The sequence below is a fragment of the Salvelinus fontinalis genome, chromosome 42 (assembly GCF_029448725.1).
Source record: "Salvelinus fontinalis isolate EN_2023a chromosome 42, ASM2944872v1, whole genome shotgun sequence".
In the NCBI taxonomy this organism is placed as follows: Eukaryota; Metazoa; Chordata; class Actinopteri; order Salmoniformes; family Salmonidae; genus Salvelinus; species Salvelinus fontinalis.
In genome coordinates, this window is record NC_074706.1 from 23,208,627 (window position 1) to 23,236,315 (window position 27,689).

The window sequence follows — 27,689 nt, forward strand, 5'->3', positions numbered from 1 at the left end:
ACTCACACGAAGAAGTAAACGGAAGTGAACAGTTATGAAAAAACAATTTCCACGTTATCGTTTTTATTGTTGTTATTTAGACGTGTATTAACACACATGAACTCAAAATATGACTCATTTAAATGCATCACATCACACCCCATGTCGTGTTTAATTCCCGTTGGAGACAGGACTTGGTTGAAAGCTGTTATCTAGGTAACGCTAGCTAGCTAGCTGCTAACGTTAGCAAAAAATGGCTAACTGTATGGTTTTTCACACTCAAATAGCCTCCATCATGGAGGTGCTAGCGAATGCCGCCGTGGCAGAGATCTGTAAACTCGTAGACGACGACTATGCCGTGTTTCGTTTGGAAATAAATCAAAGCCAGAAAGAAAACAGGGCTCTGCGGAGGAAACTACTAGAAGTGAAGGTTGCACGGGAGCGCGCAGAGAGGACAATGCGAGAGCGCGTCCTCGCCAGTCGTCCCAGTAGTGTTAAGATCCTTGACCGATACAGAGGAATGGCAAGAGGTACATTTTGCAGAAGGCAGAGGCTGTGCGACCTGTCGCCGTTCATTTATAGTTCAGTGCCTGTCGCCCCGTTCCCCTCTGTATATGTGTTCAGATGTTATCCAGAATTGTCCGTTTTTGGGTCGTATACAATACATCCCCTGATTACTTAGCTATCTTGTGCAGAGACATTATCATATTATAACCAGATTTTTGATTTACTGCATTTTCCATTATTTACTTAATGAAAACAATAAGATGCATGGAACATAATAAATAATATATCAAGAAGTTATGAGAAGTGTTACCTTAAATCCTTACCAATTGTAGACAATAATGTGTACAATATAACATTGAACCTAACCACCTCTTTTCCCCCAATCACACTCTCAGGTGAAGGACATCTCACTGGAGGCCACAGAAGCTTTCTGAAGCCAGCGGAACACAATACATGGAGAGATGACCAACCAATCACTGTTGATGAGGGGAGTGGAACCACATCCCAGAATTCTATGGTGATAGAGGTTAGTGTAATAGTGTTACATAAAAATTTGTTATCAAATGTGGCCTGTTTATTTCTGAAAATCTCCCCTCAGCTATTCACTTGCTTACATGTAACATCATCATTTATCCTCAGTTAAATAAAGGTAAAACATTTATTTTTATTTTTATCTGCCATAAGGAAGCTTGTGAGACGATATTGTTATCTTCCTGTGTCAGTCTGCAGATGCAGAGGCTGCAGGTCCTGGGGTCAAGCAGGAGAGGTCTGTAGGAGACCCACGGAACATCAGAGACATTCAGTCTGGAGCGCCCTCTGCAGCCACGGAGGACCCCACCAACCAAGCGCAGCCCAGGACCGGACGCAGCATCACGGAGGTCAGTGGAACACAGAACGCCGTCCTCAAGTCAGAGACAGACACCAAGACTTTAACTGTAACACACAGGCTCTTACACCCAGGATCTGACCATAGATCAGACCCAGAGAGACTGGGGCTGAGTAAACTGGGCAGTCCTCTTGCTCCCGGCTCCGAATATTTACCAGTATTTCACCAGAGCCAGAGGACTGTTAATTCCCGTGGGGATGGTGATGGTGATGCGTTAGACACTGCCGGTGATGATCCGTCTTGTTCTTACAATACAGAGATGGACCCTGGCAACATGCCCTTGGGTTTAGAGACACAGATTGATCTGTCTAGAGGGGACTGGAACCGGGGCAGTAGTAGTGTATACTCTAAAGGGTACCTAGATAAGAAAGAGGAGGTTATATTAGCAGATGAGGTGACAGTAAAAGTGGAGAGCGATGTTCCTCCCACATGGAATGCAGATAGTCTCCTTGGAGACGGACACTCACAGGGCAGAGATTTCTTAGATTACAGGGAAAGCTTGGAGACAAATCTAAATGTCGCCACCCACTCCCCTTTACACGTGTTCAAGGATCGCTACCCAGTTTCCACGTTGATGGCACCTTCCGATTCACACGGCTGTGTCCTTTTCGATCAGGTATTGAACTCAAACGACAGGGCTAGAGCCCAGGCTCAGGGAGGGGGAGCCACATCAGGCAATAGTAAAGAGAAACGGTTCCTCTGCATGTTCTGTAACAAAAGCTTCAGCAGCTCTCAGAAGGTGGAGAGGCACCAGAGGGTCCACACAGGAGAGAAACCATTCAGCTGTACCCAGTGTGAGAAGAGGTTCTCTCGCCAGGACACCCTGAAGAGGCACCAGAGGATCCACACAGGGGAGAAACCTTACAGCTGTTCACAGTGTCACATGCGCTTTGCACAGGCTGGTCAACTGAAGATGCACTTGAAGGTCCACACGGGAGAAAGGCCATTTGCCTGTACACACTGCGGGAAGAGGTTCTCAGAGAGGAGCTATCTCAGGATACACCAGCAGAAAAAACATTCCACTCTATAACATAGAAACATACCTATTCCACTCGATAGCTTCTGACATGTATATGAAAGCCTGCATAAATAAAAAAAACATTTAAAAAAACATCAGCAGAAAATATCCACAGATGCATTTGGAATAACGAGAGTCACAGATTTCAGTGTTGAATATTCCTGGTTAGAATATTGCATCCAGACATTGTGTGATATAAGTATGAAAAGTATTTTACATAGTGTTTGTACTGTAATGTTTACAAATGCCTATTTCATTACTTCCATTCAACAATAAATATTTTTCCCAAGACACTTTTGTAATGAGAAAGTGAATATAGTTTTGGTTTAGACATGTGTATGTGTGGTTTTCATATGGGGTATATAACCCATGTTTGTTTAATAAACACAAAATGGGACTTTTTATTCTGACTTTCATTGAGACTCCCTTTAATATACACTGAGTATACAATACATTAAGAACACCTGCTCTTTCCATGACAGACTGACCAGGTGAAAGCTATGATCTGTTATTAACATCACTTGTTAAATCCACTTCAATCAGTGTAGATGAAGAGGTGGAGACAGGTTAAAGAAGGACTTTAAAGCCTTGAGACAATTCATAGCACACGTGGCAAAGGAGATTATGAAAATGCATATAAAACGTTGGCCTACATTTAGGTGTACACGTCCATGTAATATAGCCTATGCAATATGATTATTTGACAATAGCAGTGTGTTTGTGTGCAGGGGGTGACTCATGTGAGATTCGAACCCTTTGCCACAATTACACAGAGAACAATTTAACCATTCAATGAAATACACGTGACAGTCTTGTTGTTAAGGACGCTTCCATGAACATGTCCAACTGTCTACGACTTTAGTTGTCTGCAGAAGGTGTGCCGGGATGTAATCGCTGCCACCTGGTGAGGCTATCAAAGGGCTAATGTGTGCCATGTTATCTGATGGGACCAGCTACAATTTAGCTTTCTGTCACATGCAAGTAAAATAATCATTTTAATTGGCTACTGTGCATTTTTTACATGAGAACCTGTTTAACTTTAAACGCTTGCTTATGTTTGCAAGTGTGGACCCTCCATGTGGAGTGTTTATCTTGTGTGTGTGTATGTACCTGAGGGAGTGTATGTCTGTGTAATCTGTATCACCTCTCTCTTCCAGGAGAAGGAGGGTCCAGAGGTGCTGCTGGTGAAGGAGGAGGGGTGTGAGGAGGGTCTGGGGAACCCTGAGGGGACCATGATCATGGAGGACAACCAGACTACACCTTCTCCTGAACCCACTGAGCAGCACAGAACCACACACAGTCTCACTGAGGTAAGCCCACTGTAAACTACTGTCTATATGGTATTAGGTTAGAGTAGGAGTGCTGATCTAGGATCAGTTTAGCCTTTTAGATCATAATGAATAAGGCTATGTAGATGGGTGGGGACCTGATTCTTAGTCAGCACTTCTACTCTGAGACTCTGTGGATAAGGGGGCCAGGTCTTTCTTGATTAATTTTGTCTAAAGTATGGGACCATGCCTTTGAATTATTAAACCATTAAAAGAATGTCAAGTAATCATATCAACTAACATGTTTGCATAGTACTCATAGCAGTCCCTCATTGCCCAATCAGAAGATGCTCCATAGCAGGGTGCTCATATCAGATTTCTTGATCCAACATCCTCTCACTCTGTATCTCTAACAGTCAGTAGACATGGAGGATGGGAAGCCTGATCTGCTGATAGTCAAAGAGGAGACAATAGAAGATGAACCAGAGAGCATTGACCTGCTGAGTGGACTAAAGATGGGGGAGCAAGGTAAGGGAGAAATACAGTGTACCAAACATTAAGAACACCTTCCTAATATTGAATTGCACCCTCCCCACTCAGAACAGCCTCAATTCATCTGGGCATGGACTCTACAAGGTATCAAAAGTGTTCCATAGGGATGCTGGCCCATGTTGACTCCAATGCTTCCCACAGTTGTCAAGTTGGCTGGATGTCCTTTGGGTGGTGGACTAGTCTTGATACACACGGGAAACTGTTGAGCGTGAAATACCTAGCAGCATTGCAGTTCTTGACACAAATGTGTGCCTGGCTTAAGTGTCATCAGCCGGTGGCAAATAACTGTCAGGCTCACAGTAATTAATTAACAAACACATTTAGCGTCGCCTGGCTACCACACATCGCCTACAAGCCACTGATGTTGACCTTTGGAACATCTACATTTTAAAAAGTCTAATAAAGACTACACATCACAATAGTCATTTATTTTAGACAGCTCTAAAGAAGCATTGTTACAAATCCCTTTGGCCTGACAGTCTAGGGGGGATGGTAATGGGACCCGAAACATAACTCATGCAAAGTGTAATAGTGACAAAGAAACGGTGAGGACGAAATATCCACAACAACTTAAATTACCATCAAACACACACAGGGTTTATTTCTAAACGCACTGTAAAGGGGGGAGCAGGAAAAGGGGCTGAGCTGGACCCAAGGAAAGAAACAATAAGCATCCAAAAACACCCCTAAGCTAGAATAGCCTATTTCAACAACGGCTAACTAACCAAAAATAGTGGGTGGTCCGCCCAGTTCTAACTAGTGTATTTAACAAAGTATTCCTACAGGTAAGTCACCCGTGGTCATACTTTATCTTGGTACCCCCTTTTCCCACCGTCAAACAAACACCATAACAAAACCAATACTCACAGGTGGGGACAAAGTGACATGTACTTGCAAACCAAACAAGATATCTATAGACAGATGGCATTGACAGAGAGATTGAGCTCCAGAGAAAACAACTGACAGGGTTTTTAAACCAAGGGAAAGGGAATGTGATTGGGTAAGGGAAAAGGAGCAGGTGTCTTCCGATTAGCGACTGATTGATGACTGATTGGGGAATGATGATTGTCACCTGTGAGTAGGGGAGAAGGAGAGAAAATAAATACACACAGGATACACACAGAATACTTGTATCCGTAACAAGCATGATATGAAGAAAATGTAGTCTATTTCAGAAGAACAGAATAGCATACTCTGAGTTGTCCTGATCTGGCTATGCCAAATGGCTGTGGGCTACACTAGTTCATTTAGCAGACAAGGTTTTCTTAGAATTCCGTGGCATTATTTTACAGTATGAAGAATACAATTGAACAAAGCAGAATAAAGGATATTTTCTCCAAACGATTTGAGGGAGTGCGCACATGCGGCTATTCTGGGTTGAGCGGTTAACAAAGAAATAGGTACTCCTATATGCTTAATTTAGAGTTATTAGTGTTCCTTTAGTTGTTCTACAAACGTCGGGCTATATGTTTTGATTTTTAATACATTGTACAGCTGCATGAGGAGACTCTAATGATGATTCGAAAAAAGCTGCTTGAAAGGCATGAGCTCTGCTTAGTTTTTTTGCGCACGCTGTACACGCTACATCAGTCACGCATTCACAATTTGACAAGCATTTGATAATGCCTAGAATTTCACGGCGGTATCCCCTTTGTGTGGCCGTAATGCACCATAAAAAAATCCATGCCTTTTGCAGCCAGTGGCAGTTGTGCCCTTCTCCCGGAGTGCTGCTCGCTCCGTAACGTGATCGGGTCTTTCTCACAGGCTACAAGTGAAGACAGACACATCGGGGGATGCAACTGCGCGCATCCTTATCCATTTCCGAGGTGCATATTGATGATACTGGAAGAACTGTCCACATGTACTTTTCGGCAGCCAACAAAATGAGTAGGCATAATGAACAGCAAAAGCCTATGTCAATCTACTATCCTCCGTAGTACTTTTTATGCAATGTGGCTGACGCAACAAATCATAACGAATAGCTTAAAATGTTGATAAACTATTAGGATATTTATTCACATTATAAGCACAACAATGCGCTCATGGTAGTAGGCTATAAGCGCGAATGTTCCATTAGCGGAAAACACCATTAGCAAAAATGAGAATGGGAAATTATCTTCCCCAAACTTGAAACTCACATGCTGCTTATGTATGCCTGTTAGGCTCTACAGCCCTTGTAAAGCGGCATAATGTGCTTAATATTAAGAAGTTATTTGGACATTTTAGTTGTGATAAAAACCTTATTAAAACATATAGGCCCATGGGCTAAGCTACATGAGGTGTGCGACTATGATTAGAAAAAGTTGCCCCCAAAAAAGGCATTGTTTCTGATGCTGGGCATCATTCACAAATGATAATATAAACTCAGCAATTGACAGTCCTCTCACTGTCAATTGCGTTTATTTTCAGCAAACTGAACATGTGTAAATATTTGTATGAACATAAGATTCAACAACTGAGACATAAACTGAACAAGTTCCACAGACACGTGACTAACAGAAATGGAATAATATGTCCCTGAACAAAGGGGGGGTCAAAATCAAAAGTAACAGTCAGTATCTGGTGTGGCCACCAGCTGCATTAAGTACTGCAGTGCATCTCCTCCTCATGGACTGCATCAGATTTGCCAGATCTTGCTGTGAGATGTTAACCCACTCTTCCACCAAGGCACCTACAAGTTCCCGGACATTTCTGAGCGGAATGGTCCTAGCCCTCACCCTCCGATCCAACAGGTCCCAGACGTGCTCAATGGGATTGAGATCCGAGCTCTTCGCTGGCCATGGCAGAACACTGACATTCCTGTCTTGCAGGAAATCACGCACAGAACGAGCAGTATGGCTGATGGCATTGTCATGCTGGAGGGTCATGTCAGGATGAGCCTGCAGGAAGGGTACCACATGAGGGAGGAGGATGTCTTCCCTGTAACGCACAGCGTTGAGATTGCCTGCAATGACAACAAGCTCAGTCCGATGATGCTGTGACACACCGCCCCAGACCATGACGGACCCTCCACCTCCAAATCGATCCCGCTCCAGAGTACAGGCCTCGGTGTAACGCTCATTCCTTCGACGATAAACGTGAATCGGACCATCACCCCTGGTGAGACAGAACTACACTTTTTGCCAGTCCTTTCTGGTTCAGCGACGGTGGGTTTGTGCCCATAGGCAACGTTGCTGCCATTGATGTCTGGTGAGGACCTGCCTTACAACAGGCCTACAAGCCCTCAGTCCAGCCTCTCAGCCTATTGTGGACAGTCTGAGCACTGATGGAGGGATTGTGCGTTCCTCGTGTAACTCGGGCAGTTGTTGTTGCCATCCTGTACCTGTTCTGCAGGTGTGATGTTCAGATGTACCGATCCTGTGCAGGTGTTGTTACACACGTGGTCTGCCACTGCGAGGACGATCAGCTGTCTGTCCTGTCTCCCTGTAGCGCTGTCTTAGGCGTTTCACAGTACAGACATTGCAATTTATTGCCCTGGCCACATCTGCAGTCCTCATGTCTCCTTGCAGCATGCCTAAGACACGTTCACGCAGATGAGCAGGGACCCTGGGCATCTTTCTTTTGGTGTTTTCAGTGTCAGTAGAAAGGCCTCTTTAGTGTCCTAAGTTTTCATAACTGTGACCTTACTTGCCTACAGTCTGTAAGCTGTTTGTGTCTTGATGACTGTTCCACAGGTGCATGTTCATGAGTTGTTTATGGTTCGTTGAACAAGCATGGGAAACAGTGTTTAAACCCTTTACAATGAAGATCTGTGAAGGTATTTGGATTTTTACGTATTATCTTTGAAAGACAGGGTCCTGAAAAAGGGATGTTTATTTTTTTGCTGAGTTTATAATTCACAAGTGATAGGCTAATATTGTCACCCATCAGACTATTCTTGATTTAATCTTGTCTCTAAATAATATGTGTGAAATTTGTTTTGATTTAGAATCGACCATTATCATGCACCTGTATCGAAACAGGGGCAGCGGGAAAAAATAAATGTCATCTATGCACTTAAATAGCGAATACAGGACGTTTTCCCCATGGTTCATTTTCATCTCAGCCAGGTAAGCTATACTCCTGTTGTAAAGAGAAGAAATGTGCTTAATATTAGGGAAGTTGAGAAATAAATATAGTAGGCCTAGCCTATATGAAGCTGATGGGATCCTTATCTTTTTAGGAGGCCATCACTCTGTTTTCTTGCGCAATTGCATAGCCTATTGAAATGTTGCGCAACATGTGCTCATGGGCTCTCATGAAGTGTTTGATTAGATTTTTGATTACATTTGCAATGTAAGAGTGATTAGAGGGACAATAGAATGCTGAGTACCAGGCAGTTAGCAAGTTTGGTAGGCCGCTAATGACCAGCAGCAGCAGCATCAGAGCTTGGAGAAGCCTAATTACCGTGACTCTACGGTCACATGGAATTTGACTGCCTTCATGACTCGTGACCGCCGGTGTGGTGGTAATACAGTCCCCGCAACAGCCCTATGCCTGGCACCTACTACCAAACCCGTTTAAAGCCACTTAAATCTTTTGTCTTGCCCATTCACAATCTAAATGGCACACATACATAAACAAGCCATGTCTCAAGTCTTAAAAATCATACTTTAACCTGTCTCCTCCCTTTCAGTCTGTCATCTCTGTGTCATGGAAAGAGCATGTTTTGTATACTGTGTACATATAGCCTACATACAGTAATAGATCTTCAATGGGAATAGTGATGCAACTGGCAATTTTTTCTTCATTCAAAAAATGAAATCATTACAACTTATGTTTACATACAAAAACACAAATTATAATGTATAAACCTGACCTGATAAGTGACATTTAAAAAAAAAATAGGTCTATTTTCTAACCTCTTCTTGCAGGTGGTTGGCTGGAGGCTAACAGGGGAGACTGGGTGGCCATCTTGGATTCCCAGAACCAGACGGGGGCAAACAAGGGCCCAGGGGACATCACTGAGAAGGCCAGGACCAGAGGTGACATAGTGGAGGTCAGTGGATGGGACAGCGTCCTCAACTCTGGGCTGGGGAACAACACTGTTAACCACAACCAGAAACAGACAGTCGAACACAAAACAACCAAACTTAGTCTCCATGACAACAGACTGGCTGAGACCAGGGCAAGGTGTAGATTTGGTCTGCGGGGACGGGGAGGTGTCTGTATGCAGGGGGAGAGAACAACTGACACAGACTCAGCTAGCGATGCTCCGTCCTGCTCCTATAGTTGTGATTCAGAGACACTGATGGCACCTCTGGTTAACCACCTAACAGGTGCTGCCTTCAGCCTGCCTTCTATAGGATCTATCAACTGGAACATGGACCCTGCGACAACCCAGGTACTCCCTGGCCTTCGTCCTCCTCACAGTCACCTTATGTTAAACCAGACTTCAGACAATGCTAGTGCCTCAAAACTAAATGGCTATATAAGCCCGATGACAAATGACAGTAGTAGTAACGCTATCTGTAGATCACGTGGAAAAGAGAAGCGCTTCCCATGTTCTTTCTGTGGGAAAGCCTTCAGTTTCCCGAAACAGGTGGAGATCCACCAGAGGATGCACACGGGGGAGAAACCCTACAGCTGTACCCATTGTCACATGTGCTTCGCACAGGCTGGTCACCTAAAGAGACACCAGAGGGTCCACACAGGGGAGAAACCCTACAGCTGCCCCCAGTGTGAGAAGAGGTTCTCTCACCAGCACCAGCTGAAGATGCACCTGAAGGTTCACACGGGAGAGAGGCCATTTGCCTGTACGCAATGTGGGAAGAGGTTCTCAGAGAGGAGCTACCTCAGGATACACAAGCAGAAAATGCATACGGCCCATGTATAGTGTGTAGTGTTGACATGTAATACAGTACTAGTTAGTTTGTAATTCATTCTCTTGGTTTTGGATGTAGTAAGGAACTGAATGAAGTGAAACAGGAAAGAATGAGTATGATGGGGCAGAGTAAAGGATATGGTGATGGTTGGTGTGAAGGTGTCTGTAAAAATTTTTCACTGGTGTAAAGTAGTGAAAATGTGTGTAATGTTGAACCTTTTCCAAAGTATTCTCAAATTAATTTATCAAAGGGAGTGTACCAGATTTACAGAAAATGTAAAGTGTTACCATAGTGAGAAAAGTTATTATACTTGTCACGTATCGTTTTGTGCAATAAAAGTACTGTACTTCAAAGTTATGTTAGTGTATGACCATTTTGTTGAAATGAAATACAATATTGACTGTGCTGACCTACTTGGTTATTTTTGTATTATTTTAGGGACTGAGTTTCCTTTCTCAGTCTAACCAAAACATTATACTTAATTTTTTAATCAACACATATGGACATTGGCTCCATATTGTTAGGTACTTGAAATCACAGTGTTAGAGATGGGCTAAACTTTATTTATTATTTTACCCACCTCCACCTTCCCACATTTAGAGGAACTAAAAGATTTATTATAAACTGAGCAAAAAAAGAAATGTCCTCTCACTGTCAACTGCGTTTATTTTCAGCAAACTTAACATGTGTAAATATTTGTATGAACATAACAAGATTCAACAACTGAGACATAAACTGAACAAGTTCCACAGACAAATGACTAACAAATGGAATAATGTGTCCCTGAACAAAGGGGGGGTCAAAATCAAAAGTAACAGTCAGTATCTGGTGTGGCCACCAGCTGCATTAAGTACTGCAGTGCATCTCATCCTCATGGACTGCACCAGATTTGCCAGTTCTTGCTGAGATGTTACCCCACTCTTCCACCAAGGCACCTACAAGTTCCCGGACATTTCTGGGGGGGAATGGCTTTAGCCCTTACCCTCCTATCCAACAGGTCCCAGACGTGCTAATGGGATTGAGATCCGTGCTCTTCGCTGGCCATGGCAGAACACTGACATTCCTGTCTTGCAAGAAATCACGCACAGAACGAGCAGTATGGCTGGTGGCATTGTCATGCTGGAGGGTCATGTCAGGATGAGACTGCAGGAAGGTTACCACATGAGGGAGGAGGATGTCTTCCCTGTAACACATAGCGTTGAGATTGCCTGCAATGACAACAAGCTCAGTCCGATGAGGCTGTGACACACCGCCCCAGACTATGACGGACCCGCCAACTCCAAATCGATCCCGCTCCAGAGTACAGGCCTCGGTGTAATGCTCATTGCTTCGACGATAAACGTGAATCGGACCATCACCCCTGGTGAGACATACCGCGACTCGTCAGTGAAGAGCACTTTTTGCCAGTCATGTCTGGTTCAGTGACGGTGGGTTTGTGCCCATAGGGGGACGTTGTTGCCGGTTATGTCTGGTGAGGACCTTCCTTACAACAGGCCTACAAGCTCTCAGTCCAGCCTCTCTCAGCCTATTGTGAATAGTCTGAACACTGATGGAGGGATTGTGAGTTCCTGGTGTGACTCAGGCAGTTGTTGTTGCCATCCTGTACCTGTCCCGCAGGTGTGATGTTCGGATGTACCGATCCTGTGCAGGTGTTGTTACACGTGGGCTGCCACTGCGAGGACGATCAGCTGTCCGTCCTGTCTCCCTGTAGCGCTGTCTTAGGTGTCACACAGTACGGACATTGCAATTTATTGCCCTGGCCACATCTGCAGTCCTCATGTCTCATTGCAGCATGCTTAAGGCACGTTCACGCAGATGAGCAGGGACCCTGGGCATCTTTCTTTTGGTGTTTTTCAGAGTCAGTAGAAAGGCCTCTTTAGTGTCCTAAGTTTTCATATTTTGACCTTAATTGCCTACAGTCTGTAAGCTGTTAGTGTCTTGACGACCGTTCCACAGGTGCATGTTCATTAATTGTTTATGGTTCATTGAACAAGCATGGGAAACAGTGTTTAAACCCTTTACAATGAAGATCTATGAAGTTATTTGGATTTTTATGAATTATCTTTGAAAGACAGGATCCTGAAAAAGGGATGTTTCTTTTTTTGCTGAGTTTACAAATATAAGGAGACATCCTTATTCTTTTGGCAGGTTTTCTTTCCTTGTATTCTTTTCAATCGTAGGCATGTAATACCATTGACAGATGTTACAAAAAAGCCATCCCACAATAGGGAAGTGGGAGCTAAAGGTTCATGGTCCCCCAGACTACCCGCCAGACCACCCCACCCTCTTCAGTCCACTACCTCAGTGTTGTAAACACACAAAAGCAAAGAAAGAATTATCTTAAACTAGAAAAGGACATAAACAGGAATCACATACAAACAACCACAAATACTACTCAACAAACAAAAATAATGAAACAAATAGAATTGTCATATGACTGGCAATCAGGAGCTCCTTTTGTATATGAAATCTGGCCCATCCTTCTTGATGTGTTATTTGGTCCCACTATACCTCACACTTTATTTTGCAATCTAGTGTATAATAGTGTTTCACAGTTAGGTTAAAAGAGTCCAAGACTAACATATTTATTTTCTGAGTTTTAAAAATGAAAACCTTCCCCAGCAGAATCAAAAGATTGTATATCGTTTTGTATCTGTCCCTGCACTCAATATAACTGTTTGTGGAAAAATAACAAAATCGTGTAAAACAGGGAGCAACCACTCTTGTACTTTTGCCCAAAAGTTAACTATGGAGCAATACCAGAAAATATGTAACAAATCCAGCGCTTCCACACGACAAAAACGGTAGAAAGAGGATTCTTCGATGCCCAATATGTGTAACATCTTGTTAGTAGCCAGAAATATTTACAATATCTTCAACTGAAACATTCAGTTTGTGGAGTCTGTTGTTCTATAAATGCTTTTCCCAGTAAGAGTTGAATTTGTGTGGGAAGGCAACTAATTTGTTGTTTTCCCAAATTAAAATGGTACTTGTCTTTATCTCTAGTTAACCATCTGTGAGATTTAATATGAGGTCTACCAACAGTTTATATTTTCTTTCCCTTAACTTTTTCTTCCATTCTGTTTGAATTGCTGCCAATACCTGATAGTAAATATGTTCCCATACAATTGTGCACAGTGTAAAATTCCCATTACTATCAATTATATATTTTTTATTATAAGATCCTCTTTTTCAGAAACACATTCCCAATTTTTTTTATTTATCCGTGTATTTGAATTCAACCATATGATCTGGCTCTGAATTTTTCTGGGGATCATGGCTCTCAATTCTCCTGGGGACATTCCTGCTGTCAGCATGCAAGAAAGATTTTATTGATTATTTGAAGAATGGGTATACAGTGCCTTCAGAAAGTATTCATACCCCTTGACTTAATGCAAAGTGTTTTTTAAAATATTTGCACATTTATTGAAAATTAAATATCTAACTTACATAAGTAAATCAATGCATGTTAGAATCACCTTTGGCGGCGATTACAGCTGTGAGTCTTTCTGGATAAGTCTTTAAGAGTTTTGCACACCTGGATTATACAAAATTTGCACATTATTATTAAAATAATTATTCAAGCTCTGTCAAGTTGGCTGTTGATCATAGATAGACAGCCATTTTCAAGTCTTGCCATAGATCTTCAAGCCGATTTAAGTCAAAACTGTAACTAGGCCACTCAGGAACATTAAATGTCTTGGTAAGCAACTCCAGTGTGTATTTGGCCTTGTGTTTGAGATTATTGTCCTGCTGAAAGCTGAATTTATCTCCCAGTGTCTGTTGGAATGCAGACTGAAGCAGGTTTTCCTCTAGGATTTTGCCTGGCCTCTATTCTGTTTCTGTTTATCCTAAAAACCTCCTTGGTCCTTGCCGATGACAAGAATAATCATAACATGCTTGAAAATATGAAGATTGGTATTCAGTGATGTGTTGGACTTACCTGAAACATAACACCTTGTATTCAGTATATAAAGTTAATTTCTTTGCCACATTTTTTGCAGTTTTACTTTAGTGCCTTATTGCAAACAGGCTGCATGTTTTGGAATATATTTATTCTGCACAGGCTTCATTATTTTAAATCTGTAATTTATGTTAGTATTGTGGAGTAACTACAATGTTGTTGATCCATCCTCAGTTTTCTCCTACCACAGCCATTAAACTTTAACTGTTTTGAAGTCCCCATTGGCCTCATGGTGAATTTTGGCCACGATTGGCCTCATGGAGCGGTTTCCTTCCTCTCCGGCAACTGAGTTAGGAAAGATGCCTGTGTCTTTCTAGTGGCTGGGTGTATTGATACACCGTCCAAAGTTTAATTAATAACTTCACCATGTCCAAAGGGATATTCAATGTCTGCTTTTTTACATTTTTACCCATCTACCAATAGGTGCCCTTCTTTGCGAGGCATTGGAAAACCTCCCTGGTCTTTGTGGTTGAATCAGTGTTTGTTTGAATTTCACTGCTCAACTGAGGGACCTTACAGATAATTGTATTTGTGGGTTACAGGGATGAGGTAGTCATTATAAAACCTGTGTCATTCTAAACACACTTATTGCACACAGAGAGAACCCATGCAATGCATTATGTGACTTGTTAAGCACATTTTTACCCCTGAACTTATTTAGGCTTGCCATATCAAAGGGGTTGAATAGTTATTGACTAAAGACATTTCAGCTTTTTAATTAATTTGTAAACATTTCTAAAAACATAATTACACTTTGACATTACAGGGTAATGTATGTAGTCCAGTGACACAAAATTCAGGCTGTAACACAACAAAATGTAGAAAAAGTAAAGGGGTGTGAATACTTTCTGAAGGCACTGTAGATCAACTGAGAGGCAATGAAGGTGTTTGTCAAGGTTACTCTGCCATATAAAAGACAAAGCTTTACCTTTCCACAGCAATAGTATTTTGTCATTCTTGGCTAGTTTCAAATCTAAGTTCTCCTTTACAAGATCCTTTATTCTTTTGGAATGTGGATGCCAAGCATGTCCACTGGGCCATTGCTCCACTTCATTGGTACGCAAGACAATCCCGTAGGACAAAGAAGCCATATGTGGAGATCCTAGGCTGGTGTGGTTACACGTGGTCTGCAGTTGTGAGGCTGCTTGGATGTACTGCCAAATTCTCTAAAACGACGTTGGAGGCGGCTTATGGTAGAGAAATGAACATTAGATTCTCTGGCAACAGCTATGGTGGACATTCCTGATGACAGCATGCCAATTGCACACTCCTTCAAAACTTGATAAATCTGTGGTATTGTATTGTGTGACAAAACTGCACATTTTAGAGTGGCCTTTTATTGTCCCCAGCACAAGGTGCACCTGTGTAACGAGCATGCTGTTTAATCAGCTTCTTGATATGCCATACCTGTCAGGTGGATGGATTATCTTGGTAAAGGAGAAATACTCACTAGAGAGAAATACGTTTTTCTTGTGTATGGAACATCTCTGATCTTTTATTTCAGCTCATGAAACATGGGACCAACGCTTTACATGTTGCGTTTATATTTTTGTTTAGTATATATTGGAATTGTTCCTGATTGGGATGGCCAGCATCTCGATAGCCAATAAGAATAAATAAGGCGAAACTGGATCCCCTTGTCGAACCCCTCTAAATAAATAAATACCCAATATTCACTACTTTACTCACCGGTTTCTGATATAAGACTTTAAACGATTGAATAAATGACTTACCAAAATTAAAATACTGAAGGCATCTATATAAATGAGATTCCATCTTGTCAAAAGCCTCCTCAAAATCTGCACTTGCCTTTTCTTCTATTTCACAATGTTCAATAGTTTCCAGAAAAATACTGTCACCTATGTAGCGATCCTAAATAAAGCCAGATTGCTCACTTTCAGTAATTTTGCTTATTACGTTCGTCATTCTAAGTGCTAAACATTTTGATAGAATATGGGTGTCACAGCATAAAGTGAGGGGTCTTCAGTTTTTGAGATGCACAGGGCTTATATAATGGCCATTTGCCTCCTGCTTCAATAGTAATGTAATCAGTCCCTCTCTTTGGGTTGTTGATCATTCCCCCTGTTCAAATGAAACATTTAAGCAGGTGAACAAAGGTTCTTTGTTTTCTGTAAAAAAAAATACCCTCTACACCTCAATTGGTACACCGTCAAAGCCAGGAGATTTACCAGTTTGGAATTAGTTAATTGCCATTAGTAGTTCATCGTCAGCGATCAACCCCTCACAGGATGCTTTTTGTATTTCTGTTAAGCTGCAATATGTAACTTTTTTGGGTGACCCGACCAAATTCACATAGAAAGCCAAGGTGTAACTTTTCATCTTGGTATAGCTTGCGGTAATATAGAGCTTGTCAACAACAATATAAGCACCAAGCCTAGTCTATTTCTGTAAAGCTGCAATATGTAACGTTTTGGGCGACCCAACCAAATTCACGTAGAAATGTGCGTTATAGATCTGTCATTCTCATTTATTTATTATTATTTATTTTTTTTACCGTTATTTTACCAGGTAAGTTGACTGAGAACACGTTCTCATTTGCAGCAACGACCTGGGGAATAGTTACAGGGGAGAGAAGGGGGATGAATGAGCCAATTGTAAACTGGGGATTATTAGGTGACCATGATGGTTTGAGGGCCAGATTGGGAATTTAGCCAGGACACCGGGGTTAACACCCCTACTCTTACGATAAGTGCCATGGGATCTTTAATGACCTCAGAGAGTCAGGACACCCGTTTAACGTCCCATCCGAAAGACGGCACCCTACACAGGGCAGTGTCCCCAATCACTGCCCTGGGGCATTGGGATATATATATATATATATATATATATATATATATATATATATATATATATATATATATTTTAGACCAGAGGAAAGAGTGCCTCCAACTGGCCCTCCAACACCACTTCCAGCAGCATCTGGTCTCCCATCCAGAGACTGACCAGGACCAACCCTGCTTAGCTTCAGAAGCAAGAAGCATTGAAAGCAAGTCTAAGAAGCGGTAGATCTGTGAATTTCTATGCTTCCCATTCTTAAGTTTTGTTTTTGCGTCTTTTACTTTCGATTTTGTGCACCAGCTTCAAACAGCTGAAAATATAATATTTTTGGTTATTGAAAAGATATTTCACATTTAGATGGTATAATGATTCTCTGCACTGATTTCTTGTTTTGTCACAAACTGAAATTATGCAAACTGTTAGAATTTTAGCAACCATTGCATCAACCAGTGTGCATCATTGACCATATTTAAGCATCGGGTAGAGTATTTTCCGCATGTTATTTCTTTCTTGAGGAAACTGGTCATTAAGCCCAAAGTTCCTACTTTGTAATTGTCTACCCTTGGATTTAACCAGTACTTTTTCTTTGTAGGCCTAATGACCGAATTTGGCCATGATGGGGCGATTTTTGATACCTCATCTGCTAGGATATGTAGTTTTGTTTGTATTTTCCTAAGAATTTCCTCCATTATTCTCAGAAATACCTGTGAAAACTAGGTTCTCTCATCGAATGAGACTGTAAGTCTAATGAATCCACCTAGAGTCCACCGGTGTGTCAATATAAGTAACATAATTTAAAAAATCCCATCAAAATCTTTCCGTTTAAGCTAGATATCTGATTTTTTGGCATGGGCTGCGTCTCAATCCATCGCGTCCGCATCTGCAGTGGAAGGTGGCCAAGCTCCATCGGTGTTTGTCAGACATCCCGAAAAACGGTCTTCTCACGAAAATGGCTGTGGCGCGTCTGAGCGGTTTGGCCTACAAACTAACATGGAAAGATGAGACGAACATGATGGTGTTCTCCGTTTTGCTCAACGACCCGCACAAGTGTCACGGGACTCATGTGAATGTAACCAGTACTGTTTTTTTTTAATGAATGGAAGTATGGAGGTAGTTTTGTACCTACCCCAAAAAAGGGGTTAAATATGTGTAAAAGATTTCCTGAGATTTCTTTTATCTCCTAGATATAGGACAGACACTCCAAAACATTATTCCTTGTGATTTATTTTTTAACTGTCTTTTTTCCATTTATGAATGTATTATTCAATGCGTTTTTATTGGATTTGGTACTAAAGGCCAAAGTCATTTGATCAAATATATAAGAGTACCAGTCAAAAGTTTGGAGACACCTACAGTTGAAGTCAGCAGTTTACATACACTTAGGTTGGAGTCATTAAAATTTGTTTTTCAACCACTCCACAAATTTCTTGTGAACAAACTATAGTTTTGGCAAGTCGGTTAGGACATCTACTTTGTGCATGACACAAGTAATTTTTCCAGCAATTGTTTACAGACAGATTATATCACTTATAATTCACTGTATCACAATTCCAGTGGGTCAGAAGTTTACATACACTAAGTTGACTGTGCCTTTAAACAGCTTGGAAAATTCAAAAAAATGATGTCATGGCTTTAGAAGCTTCTGATAGGCCAATTGACATCATTTGAATCAATTGGAGGTTTACCTGTGGATATATTTCAACGGCTACCTTCAAACTCAGTGCCTCTTTGCTTGACATCATGGGAAAATCAAAAGAAATCAGCCAAGACCTTGTAGGCCTCCACAAGTCTGGTTCGTCCTTGGGAGCAATTTGCACTTTTCCAAAAAAAGTGCAAATCAATCCCAGAACAACAGCAAAGGACCTTGTGAAGATGCTGGAGGAAACAGGTACAAAAGTATCTATAGCTATAAATATATCTATAAAGTATTTATATCCACAGTAAAACGAATCCTATATTGATATAACCTGAAAGGCCGCTGAACAAGGAAGAAGCCACTGCTCCAAAACCGCCATTAAAAAAGCCAGATTAAGGTTTGCAACTGCACAAAGATCGTACTTTTTGAAGAAATGTCCTCTGGTCTGATGAAACAAATATAGAACTGTTTGGCCATAATGACCATCGTTATGTTTGGAGGAAAAAGGGGGATGCTTGCAAGCCGAAGAACACCATCCCAACCGTGAAGCAGGGGGGTGACAGCATCATGTTGTGGGGGTGCTTTGCTGCAGGAGGGGCTGGTGCACTTCACAAAATAGATGAGCATCTTGAGGGAGGAAAATTATGTGGATATATTGAAACAGCATCTCAAGACATCAGTCAGGAAGTTAAAGCTTGGTCGTAAATGGGTCTTCCAAATGGACAATGACCCCAAGCATACTTCCAAAGTTGTTGCAAAATGGCTTAAGGACAACAAAGTCAGGGTATTTGAGTGGCCATCACAAATCCCTGACCTCAATCCTATAGAAAATTTGTGTGCGAGCAAGGAGGCCTACAAACTTGACTCAGTTACACCAGCTCTGTCAAGTGGAATGGGCCAAAATTCTAAACTTATTTTGAATTAGTTGGTGAACGGATGATCTCCGCATGTGTGGTTCCCACCGTGAAGCTTGGAGGTGGTGGTGTGATGGTGCTTTGCTGGTGACACTGTCTGTGATTTATTTAGAATTTAATCAGACTTAACCAGCAAGGCTGTCACAGCATTCTGCATTATACACAATCCCATCTGGTTGCGCTTAGTGGGACTATCATTTGTTTTTCAACAGGACTTCCAGGCTGTGTAAGGGCTATTTGACCAAGAAGGAGAGTGATGAGTGCGGCATCAGATGACCTAGCCTACACAATCACCTGACCTCAACCCAATTGAGATGGTTTGGGATGAGTTGGACCGCAGAGTGAAGGAAAAGCAGCCAACAAGTGCTCAGCATATGTGGTAACTCCTTCAAGATGGTTGGAAAATGCATTCCAGGTGAAGCTGGTTGAGAGAATGCCAAGAGTGCAAAGCTGTCATCTAGGCAAAGGGTGGCTACTTTGAAGAATCTAAAATATATTTTGATTTGTTTAACACTTTTTTGGTTACTACATGATTCCATATGTGTTATTTCATAGTTTTGATGTCTTCACTATTGTTCTACAATGTAGAAAATAGCAAAAATAAATAAAAACCCTTGAATGAGTAGGTGTCCAAATTTTGATTGGTATTGTATATATTGTTTTAGACCTACGAATTCAAAATCAAATAGCTTACTAATCCATGGTATGACCATCTTAGAACAATAATAACCCCCCAGTCTTAGACTTAGAGAAATAATGTTTATTTGAGCATGTTATTGTCACTTGATAATGAATTAACAATAGTTGTGAGTGTTTTGACATTACCTTGGAGCTGTAGGTTGTCTTTGATCAGGTATTTTATTTGGAGCTGGCTTAATTCCATACTGGCCGTTAGGTCAGACTTTTACTGTTTTTTCTCCCCAATTCTGTGATATCCAATTGGTCGTTAGTCTTGTCCCATCGCTGCAACTCCCCTACGGACTCGGGAGAGGCGAAGGTCGAGAGCCATGCGTCCTCCGAAACATGACCCTGCCAAGCCGCACTGCTTCTTGACACACTGCTCGCTTAACCCGGAAGCCAGCTGCACCAATGTGTGGGAAGTAAACACTGTCCATTCGTGCACAACTTATAGCATTGATCATTTCTTTTTGAAGGACTGTAGTACATTGGTTTCAACCAGAGTTGTTTCCAAATCGGCAGTGTCTGTAGAATAGATCCTGCATCTTTTCGCTCCTTGGGGAGCTTGTTCTATTGACTGTGGTTAATGTTTTGTCATAGAAAGAGAAATGGGTGTGCTCAGTTCAAATGTTTGTAGTGACAAAAGTTCTCCGGGTGCCGCTGATGGAAAGCTGCCGGCGAAAAGCGTCCATTTGTTCTGGCCTCCGTTGCTAAACATGATATTTTATAATATCATGTCATGTTTCTGTGTGTACAGCAAATTGTTTCTTATATAAACCTTTATATTCTCTTCTGTACAATTTGTGTTCACAGTCTGCAGTCCACGAAGACCTGCTGATATCAGGTGTTGCTGGCGGAAGAGACTGGACCTCTGAGGCGGCTGGTCACAAACCTTGGCCTCGAATCAGGACAGTCGATCAAGAGCCGTCACTCTTCCTTCCCGAGTCGGAACCAGGACCCAACCGTGAGGGACAGAGACTCCACCAACACCACTATACAGAACACAACCAGTGGACAGGGGGACTGAACAACCTCAGTCCTGGTGGTCATCAGAGAGACAGAGGCTCCAGTCAGGGATCTAGTCTGCAGCCCAGACCCTTCTCTTCACATTCTCAGTGCAGGGATGGAGCAGGGCCTGGGGCTGATAGAGATAGACCCTCCTGTTCCTATGATACAAACACCGCAGTATCCATGATGAACAGAGCAGGTCACCCTGGGCTTCAGCCTTCAAAGAGGGTGGTGGGCGACCCTCCTGGTGGTAGTCTTTCAGGAAGTCTGTCTTCTTCAGGGTCTCGTCTAATGCCTAGTGACTGGGTTCATAGAAAGCCTGGACCTGGGTCTAGCCTTCCTCAGTTACCTCATGGTTACCCCACCAACACAGACAGGGTCAGGATGGGCGTTCCCCATGAGATGTACCTTGCTTATAACACAGCACACAATCCCAACAACACCCAAACAATGGCTAGAGGTCAAGGGGGGAGCTCAAAGACTAACCACCTGAGGGCGGTGGCTCCTGCTTCTACCTCCTCTGGTGTCATCGGGTCACAACGTGGGAGGCTGAGCATTAGGACGGACGCAGACAAGCCATACGCCTGCCCCACGTGTGGGAAGCGCTTTACTGAGGCAAACTATGTGAAGAAGCACCAGACAGTTCACACCAAGGAGAGGCCCTTCAAGTGCAAACTATGTCACAAGAGCTTCTCCTTCCTGACTAACCTTACCAGACATAGGAGTGTTCACAAAGGGGAGAAATCATAGCAGTGTGGCTTGAGTTTTACGCAGGGGATATCTGGGAACCATTCTTTAGCTGCCAAACACTACATGGCCAAAAGTATGTGGACACCTGCTCGTCTACACATCTCATTCCAAAATCATGGGCATTTACATGGTCTCCCCTTTGCTGTTATAACATCTTACACTCTTCTAGTAAGGCTTTCCACTAGATGTTGGAACATTGCTGCGGGGACTTGCTTCTATTCAGCTACAAGAGCATTAGTGAGGTCGGGCACTGTTGTTAAGCGATTAGGCCTGGCTCGCAGTCGGCGTTCCAATTCATCCCAAAGGTGTTCGATGGGGTTGAGGTCGGGGCTCTGTGCAGGCCAGTCAAATTCTTCCACACCGATCTCAACAAACCATTTGTGTATGTACCTCACTTTGTGCACGGGGGCATTGTCATGCTGAGACAGGAAACGGCCTTACCCAAACTGTTGCCACAAACTTGGACACACATAATCTTCTAGAATGTTATTGTATGATGTAGCGTTAACATTTCCCTTCACTGGAACTAAGGGCCTAGCCCAAATAATGAAAAACAGTTCCAAACCATTATTCACCCTCCACCAAACTTTACAGTTGGCGCTATGCATTCGGGCAGGTAGCGTTCTTGTGGCATCCGCCAAACCCAGATTTGTCCATTGGACTGCCAGATGGTGAAGTTGTTCTTCCAGATGGTGAAGCGTGATTCATCACTCCAGAGAATGCGTTTCCACTACTCCAGTGTCCAATACCGGCGAGCTTTACTCCACTCCAGCTGATGCTTGGCATTGCGCATGCTGATCTTAGGCTTGTGTGCGGCTGCTTGGCCATGGAAACCCATTTCATGAAGCTCCCGACGAACAGTTCTTGTGTTGACGTTGCTTTCAGAGGCAGTTTGGAACTGGGTAGTGAGTGTTGCAACCGAGGACAAACAATCTTTACATGCTACGTTCTTCAGCACTCGGCGGTCCGGTTCTGTTAGCTTGTGTGGCCTACCACTTCACGGCTGAGCCGTTGTTGCTCCTAGACGTTTCGACTTCATAATAACAGCTATTACAGTTGACCAGGGCAGCTCTAGCAGGGCAGAAATTTGACAAACTGACTTGTTGGAAAGGTGGCATCCTATGACGGTGCCACGTTGAAAGTCACTAAGCTCTTCAATAAGGCCATTTCACTGACAGTGTTTGTCTGTGGAGATTGCATGTCGGTGTGCTCAATGTTATACACCTGTCAGCAACAGGTGTGGCTGAAAAAGCCGAATCCACTAATTTGAAGGGTGTCCACATACCTATGTATATATGTGTATGTTACAAGAGCTTCTCCTTCCTGAGTATCCTTATTAGACAGTGGGAAGGTCCACAATAGGGAGAAATCATAGCAGTGTGGCTTGAGATTTATTGGTATTTTATTAGGATCGCCATTAACTGTTGCAAATGCATCAGGTTCTCTTCCTGGGGTCCACACAAAACATGATACAATAAGAACATTAATAGTCAAGAACAGCTCAAGGACAGAACTACATACATTTAAAACGTCACACAGATTACAAATGAGTACATACACACAAAAGATCTAGGTCAAATAGGGGAGAGGTGCTGTGCTATGAGCTGTTCATTAATCTGTTTTTTTAAAAACAGGTTTGCTGTAAACTTGAGCAATTTCAGATGGAAGAGAGTTCCAGCTAATCATGGCTCTATATAATACTGTACATTTCTTGAATTTGTTCTGGATTTGGGGACCGTGAAAAGTTCCCTAGTGGCATGTCTGGCAGGCTAAGTGTGTGTATCAGAGCTGTGTGTAAGTTGACAATGCAAAGGATTTGGAATTTAACACTGATTGCATCACCTTTTTTCATAAGAAACAGTCTCTGCTGCACTTAGCCAAGAGAGACTGGTATGTATATTGTTGATATTAGCCCTCTAATTACAGTGAAGAGCAAGACATTCCACTCTGTTCTGGGCCAGCTTCAGTTTTTCTATGTCCTTTGCAGCACCTGACTGGGCAATAATCAAAATAAGATAAAACTAGAGCCTTTATTTGCGGAGTGTGGTGTCAAAAAAGCCAAGCATCTCTTTATCATGGACAGACCTCTCCCCATCTTTACAACCACTCAATGAATATGTTTTGTCCATGACAGTTTACAATCTTTTCCTGGTTAAAAAAAATATTTTTTATAATTCCAAGGTCACACCATGTAATTTAGTCTCCTCAACTTGCTCACCGGCCACATTATTCATGATCAGATTCAGCTGAGGTATAGAACTTAAATGATTTGAGGGAATGATTTTTCCCAAATATAATGCTCTTAGTTTTAGAGATGTTCAGTTCAGACTAGTTTATTACTGGCCACCTATTCTAAAACTGACTTCAACTCTTTGTTTAGGGTTGCAGTGATTTCACTAGCTGTGGTTGCTGACACATATAGGGTTGAATCATCAGGGTACAGTCAGTATACAGTGCATTCGGAAAGTATTCAGACCCCTTAATTTTCCCCCACATTTTCTTACGTTACAGCCTTATTCTAAAATTGATTAAATAGTTCCCCCCCCCCCCCCCTCATCAATTTACTCACAATACCCCATAATGACGAAGCAAAAACTGTTTTTTTTTCAGAAAAAACGAAAATATCACATTTACCTAAGTATTTAGACCCTTTACTCAGTACTTTGTTGAAGCACCTTTAGCAGCAATTACAGCCTTGAGTATTCTTGGGCATGACGCTACAAGCTTGGCACACCAGCTTTTGGGGAGTTTCTCCCATTCTTCTCTGCAGATCCTCTCAAGTTCTGTCAGGTTGGATGGGGAGTGTCGCTACACAGCTATTTTCATGTCTCGAAGCCACTCCTGCTTTTTCTTGGCTGTACTTAAGGTCATTGTCCTGTTGGAAGGTGAACCTTCGCCCCAGTCTAAGGTCCGGAGCGCTCTGGAGCAGGTTTTCATCAAGGAACTCTCAGTACTTTGCTCCGTCATCTTTCCCTCGATCATGACTAGTCTCCCAGTCCCTGCCTCTGAAAAACATCTCCACAGCATGATGCTGCCAGCACGATGCTGCCAGCACCATGCTTCACCGTATCGAAGGTGCCAGGTTTCCTCCAGACGTGATGCTTGGTATTCAGGCCAAAGATTTCAATCTTGGTTTCATCTGACCAGAGAATCTTATTTCTCATGGTCTGAGAGGCCTTTAGGTGCCTTTTGGAAAACTCCAAGCGGGCTGTCATGTGCCTTTTACTGAGGAGTGGCTTCTGTCTGGCCACTCTACCATAAAGGCCTGATTGGTGGAGTGCTGCAGAGATGGTTGTCTTTCTGGAAGGTTCTCTCATCTCCACAGAGGAACTCTGGAGCTCTGACAGAGTGACTATCGGATTCTTGGTCACATCCCTGACCAAGGACTTTCTCCCCCGATTTCAGCCAGCTCTAGGAAGAGTCTTGGTGGTTCCAAATTTCTTCAATTTAAGAATGATGGAGGACACTGTGTTCTTGGGGACCTTCAATGACCTTAATTTTTTGGAACCCTTCCCCAGATCTGTTCCTCAACACAATCCTGTCTCGGAGCTCTACAGACTATTCCTTCGACCTCAAGACTTGGTTCTTGCGCTGACATGCACTTTCAAATATGGTACCTTATATAGACAGGTGTGTGGTTTTTCCCACCTTCTCAGCTTTAATATTGAGGATAGATTGTTGCTTCCATCAATGTAATTGTCTGCAACATTTCCAATTCCCCATATATTTTTGGGTAACAGACTTTTTTTGACTATACCTTTATTATTCCCCGCAAACCCTACCACCCCTCCCCCAATTGGAGTAAACTAAGAAACAATAACACTTAGGCTTCTACCTTCAGTTTATACATATTATATACATATCTATTTTACAATAGTTATATTTTGTTTGTTTTTAGTCCTTCCTCTATTTCCGATGTCCATCCAGTTTGTAACTGTGCTATTTAACAACATTTCTGAACATATTTTACAGACCCGTATGTTTTACATTGGTTATCTTATTAGTCCCACCCTTCAGCTCCATTCAACCCCTCCCATCTATCTCTTAACACCATCCATTTTGGATTTCTATTTGCCATATATTTTTCAACTGTGCTGTGATGCTTCACAAAAGTACTGAACCTTTTTATTTTCATAGCTACTACAGATTGTAAATTAAAGACAAAAAAAATCTAAAATAATTATTATATTATTGATCAATTGACTATGACTTTTCAAATCACCCAGTATTGCTATCTGCAGCATTAGTTCTAGGTAAATGTTGCAATTCTTCAGCCATTCCTGGACCTGTGACCAAAAACAAGCTAAATATGGACAGTACCAAAATATATTATCTAATGTCTCTTCCTCCTCGCAGCAGAATCTGCAGAGCTGGGAAGATTGTATCCCCCATATATATATATAATATTATATTGGTTGCAAGAATTCTGTATAATAATTTAAATAGAAAAATTTGAATTTGAATTTTTGAATCCGGCGTCGTTTTGCGTGTCAATTCATATACCATGTGCCATGGAATCGGTACATCGAACATCTCTTCCCAACTATTTTGCGATTTACATGTTACAGATGTAAATTTTTTGGTCCTTAAATTAAATTGGTATATATTTTTATTTATCACAATTTTCTTTAACAATTTGTGGTTTTTAATGCAGGGCCTGACAGACAAGTTCCTTACTTTTCCCCCTTCCACTTGCCTCTTCCATTTTTGTGGTAATGAGGCAATTAGTTGGTTGTAATTTTGGGTAGAGCAGACATTTCCATATGTCTGTGTTAGCTGCATGTGTGACATAACTCCACCAGTCCTATTCATGATATCATTTGAAAAAATTATACATTTTTTAAAGATTTTATTGAAAAATAAGTTTATATTAAAATTAGTATATTTGAGTTTTACCACAAAATTTGTTATATTGATTTTTCTGTCTTTTCAGGTGGATTAAACTGAAATTGCAAACAACTTCAAATCAAATTTTATTTGTCACATACACATGGTTAGCAGATGTTAATGCGAGTGTAGCGAAATGCTTGTGCTTCTAGTTCCGACCATGCAGTAATATCTAACAAGTAATCTAACAATTTCACAACAACTACCTTATACACACAAGTGTAAAGGAATGAATAAGAATATGTACATAAAAATATATGAATGAGTGATGGCCGAACGGCATAGGCAGTAGATGGTATAGAGTACAGTATATACATATGAGATGAGTAATGTAGGGTATGTAAACATTATATAAAGTGGCATTGTTTATTAAAGTGGCTAGTGATACATTTATTACATACATTTTTCCATTGTTAAAGTGGCTAGAGTTGAGTCAGTATGTTGGCAGCAGCCCCTCAATGTTAGTGATGGCTGTTTAACAGTCTGATGGCCTTGAGATAGAAGCTGTTTTTCAGTCTCTCGGTCCCCGCTTTGATGCACCTGTACTGACCTTGCCTTTTGGATGATAGCGGGGTGAACAGGCAGTGGCTCGGGTGGTTGTTGTCCTTGATGATCTTTTTGGCCTTCCTGTGACATCGGGTGGTGTAGGTGTCCTGGAGGGCAGGTAGTTTGCCCCCGGTGATGCGTTGTGCAGACCTCACTACCCTCTGGAGAGTCTTGCGGCTGTGGGCGGAGCCGTACCAGGCGGTGATACAGCCCGACAGGATGCTCTCGATTGTGCATCTGTAAAAGTTTGTGAGGGTTTTTGGTGACAAGCCGAATTTCTTCAGCCTCCTGAGGTTGAAGAGGTGCTGCTGCACCTTCTTCACCATGCTGTCTGTGTGGGTGGACAATTTCAGTTTGTCCGTGATGTGTACGTCGAGGAACTTAAAACTTCCCACCTTTTCCACTACTGTCCCGTCGATGTGGATAGAGGGCTGCTCCCTCTGCTGTTTCATGAAGTCCACGATCATCTCCTTAGTTTTGTTGACACTGAGTG

At 42.1% G+C, this 27,689-nt stretch overlaps 1 protein-coding gene across 2 annotated transcripts; it reads left to right on the forward strand.

Moving 5' to 3' along the window:
- LOC129841178 (zinc finger protein 205-like) lies at nucleotides 1–27,689 on the forward strand. Of its 2 annotated transcripts, XM_055909326.1 has the most exons (7): nucleotides 1–509; nucleotides 882–1,012; nucleotides 1,209–1,364; nucleotides 3,548–3,700; nucleotides 4,075–4,186; nucleotides 9,064–9,188; nucleotides 20,819–27,689. In XM_055909326.1, exons 1-7 carry the CDS (start codon nucleotides 233–235, stop codon nucleotides 21,761–21,763), a joined length of 1,899 nt encoding a protein of 632 aa, XP_055765301.1. In that variant the 5' UTR covers nucleotides 1–232; the 3' UTR covers nucleotides 21,764–27,689. The 2 variants fall into 2 exon arrangements, with proteins under 2 accessions (XP_055765301.1, XP_055765302.1); XM_055909327.1 differs by lacking the exon at nucleotides 20,819–27,689 and having other exon boundaries at nucleotides 9,064–10,371.

What these genes read in the sequence shown, in the direction of transcription:
- LOC129841178 (XM_055909326.1), top strand. Translation starts at nt 233, where the DNA reads ATGGCTAACTGTATGGTTTTTCACACTCAAATAGCCTCCATCATGGAG. An exon ending in ATACAGAGGAATGGCAAGAG is followed by an intron (nt 510 to 881) that starts GTACATTTTGCA and finishes TCACACTCTCAG; the next exon opens with GTGAAGGACATCTCACTGGA. An exon ending in CCAGAGGTGACATAGTGGAG is followed by an intron (nt 9,189 to 20,818) that starts GTCAGTGGATGG and finishes TTGTGTTCACAG; the next exon opens with TCTGCAGTCCACGAAGACCT.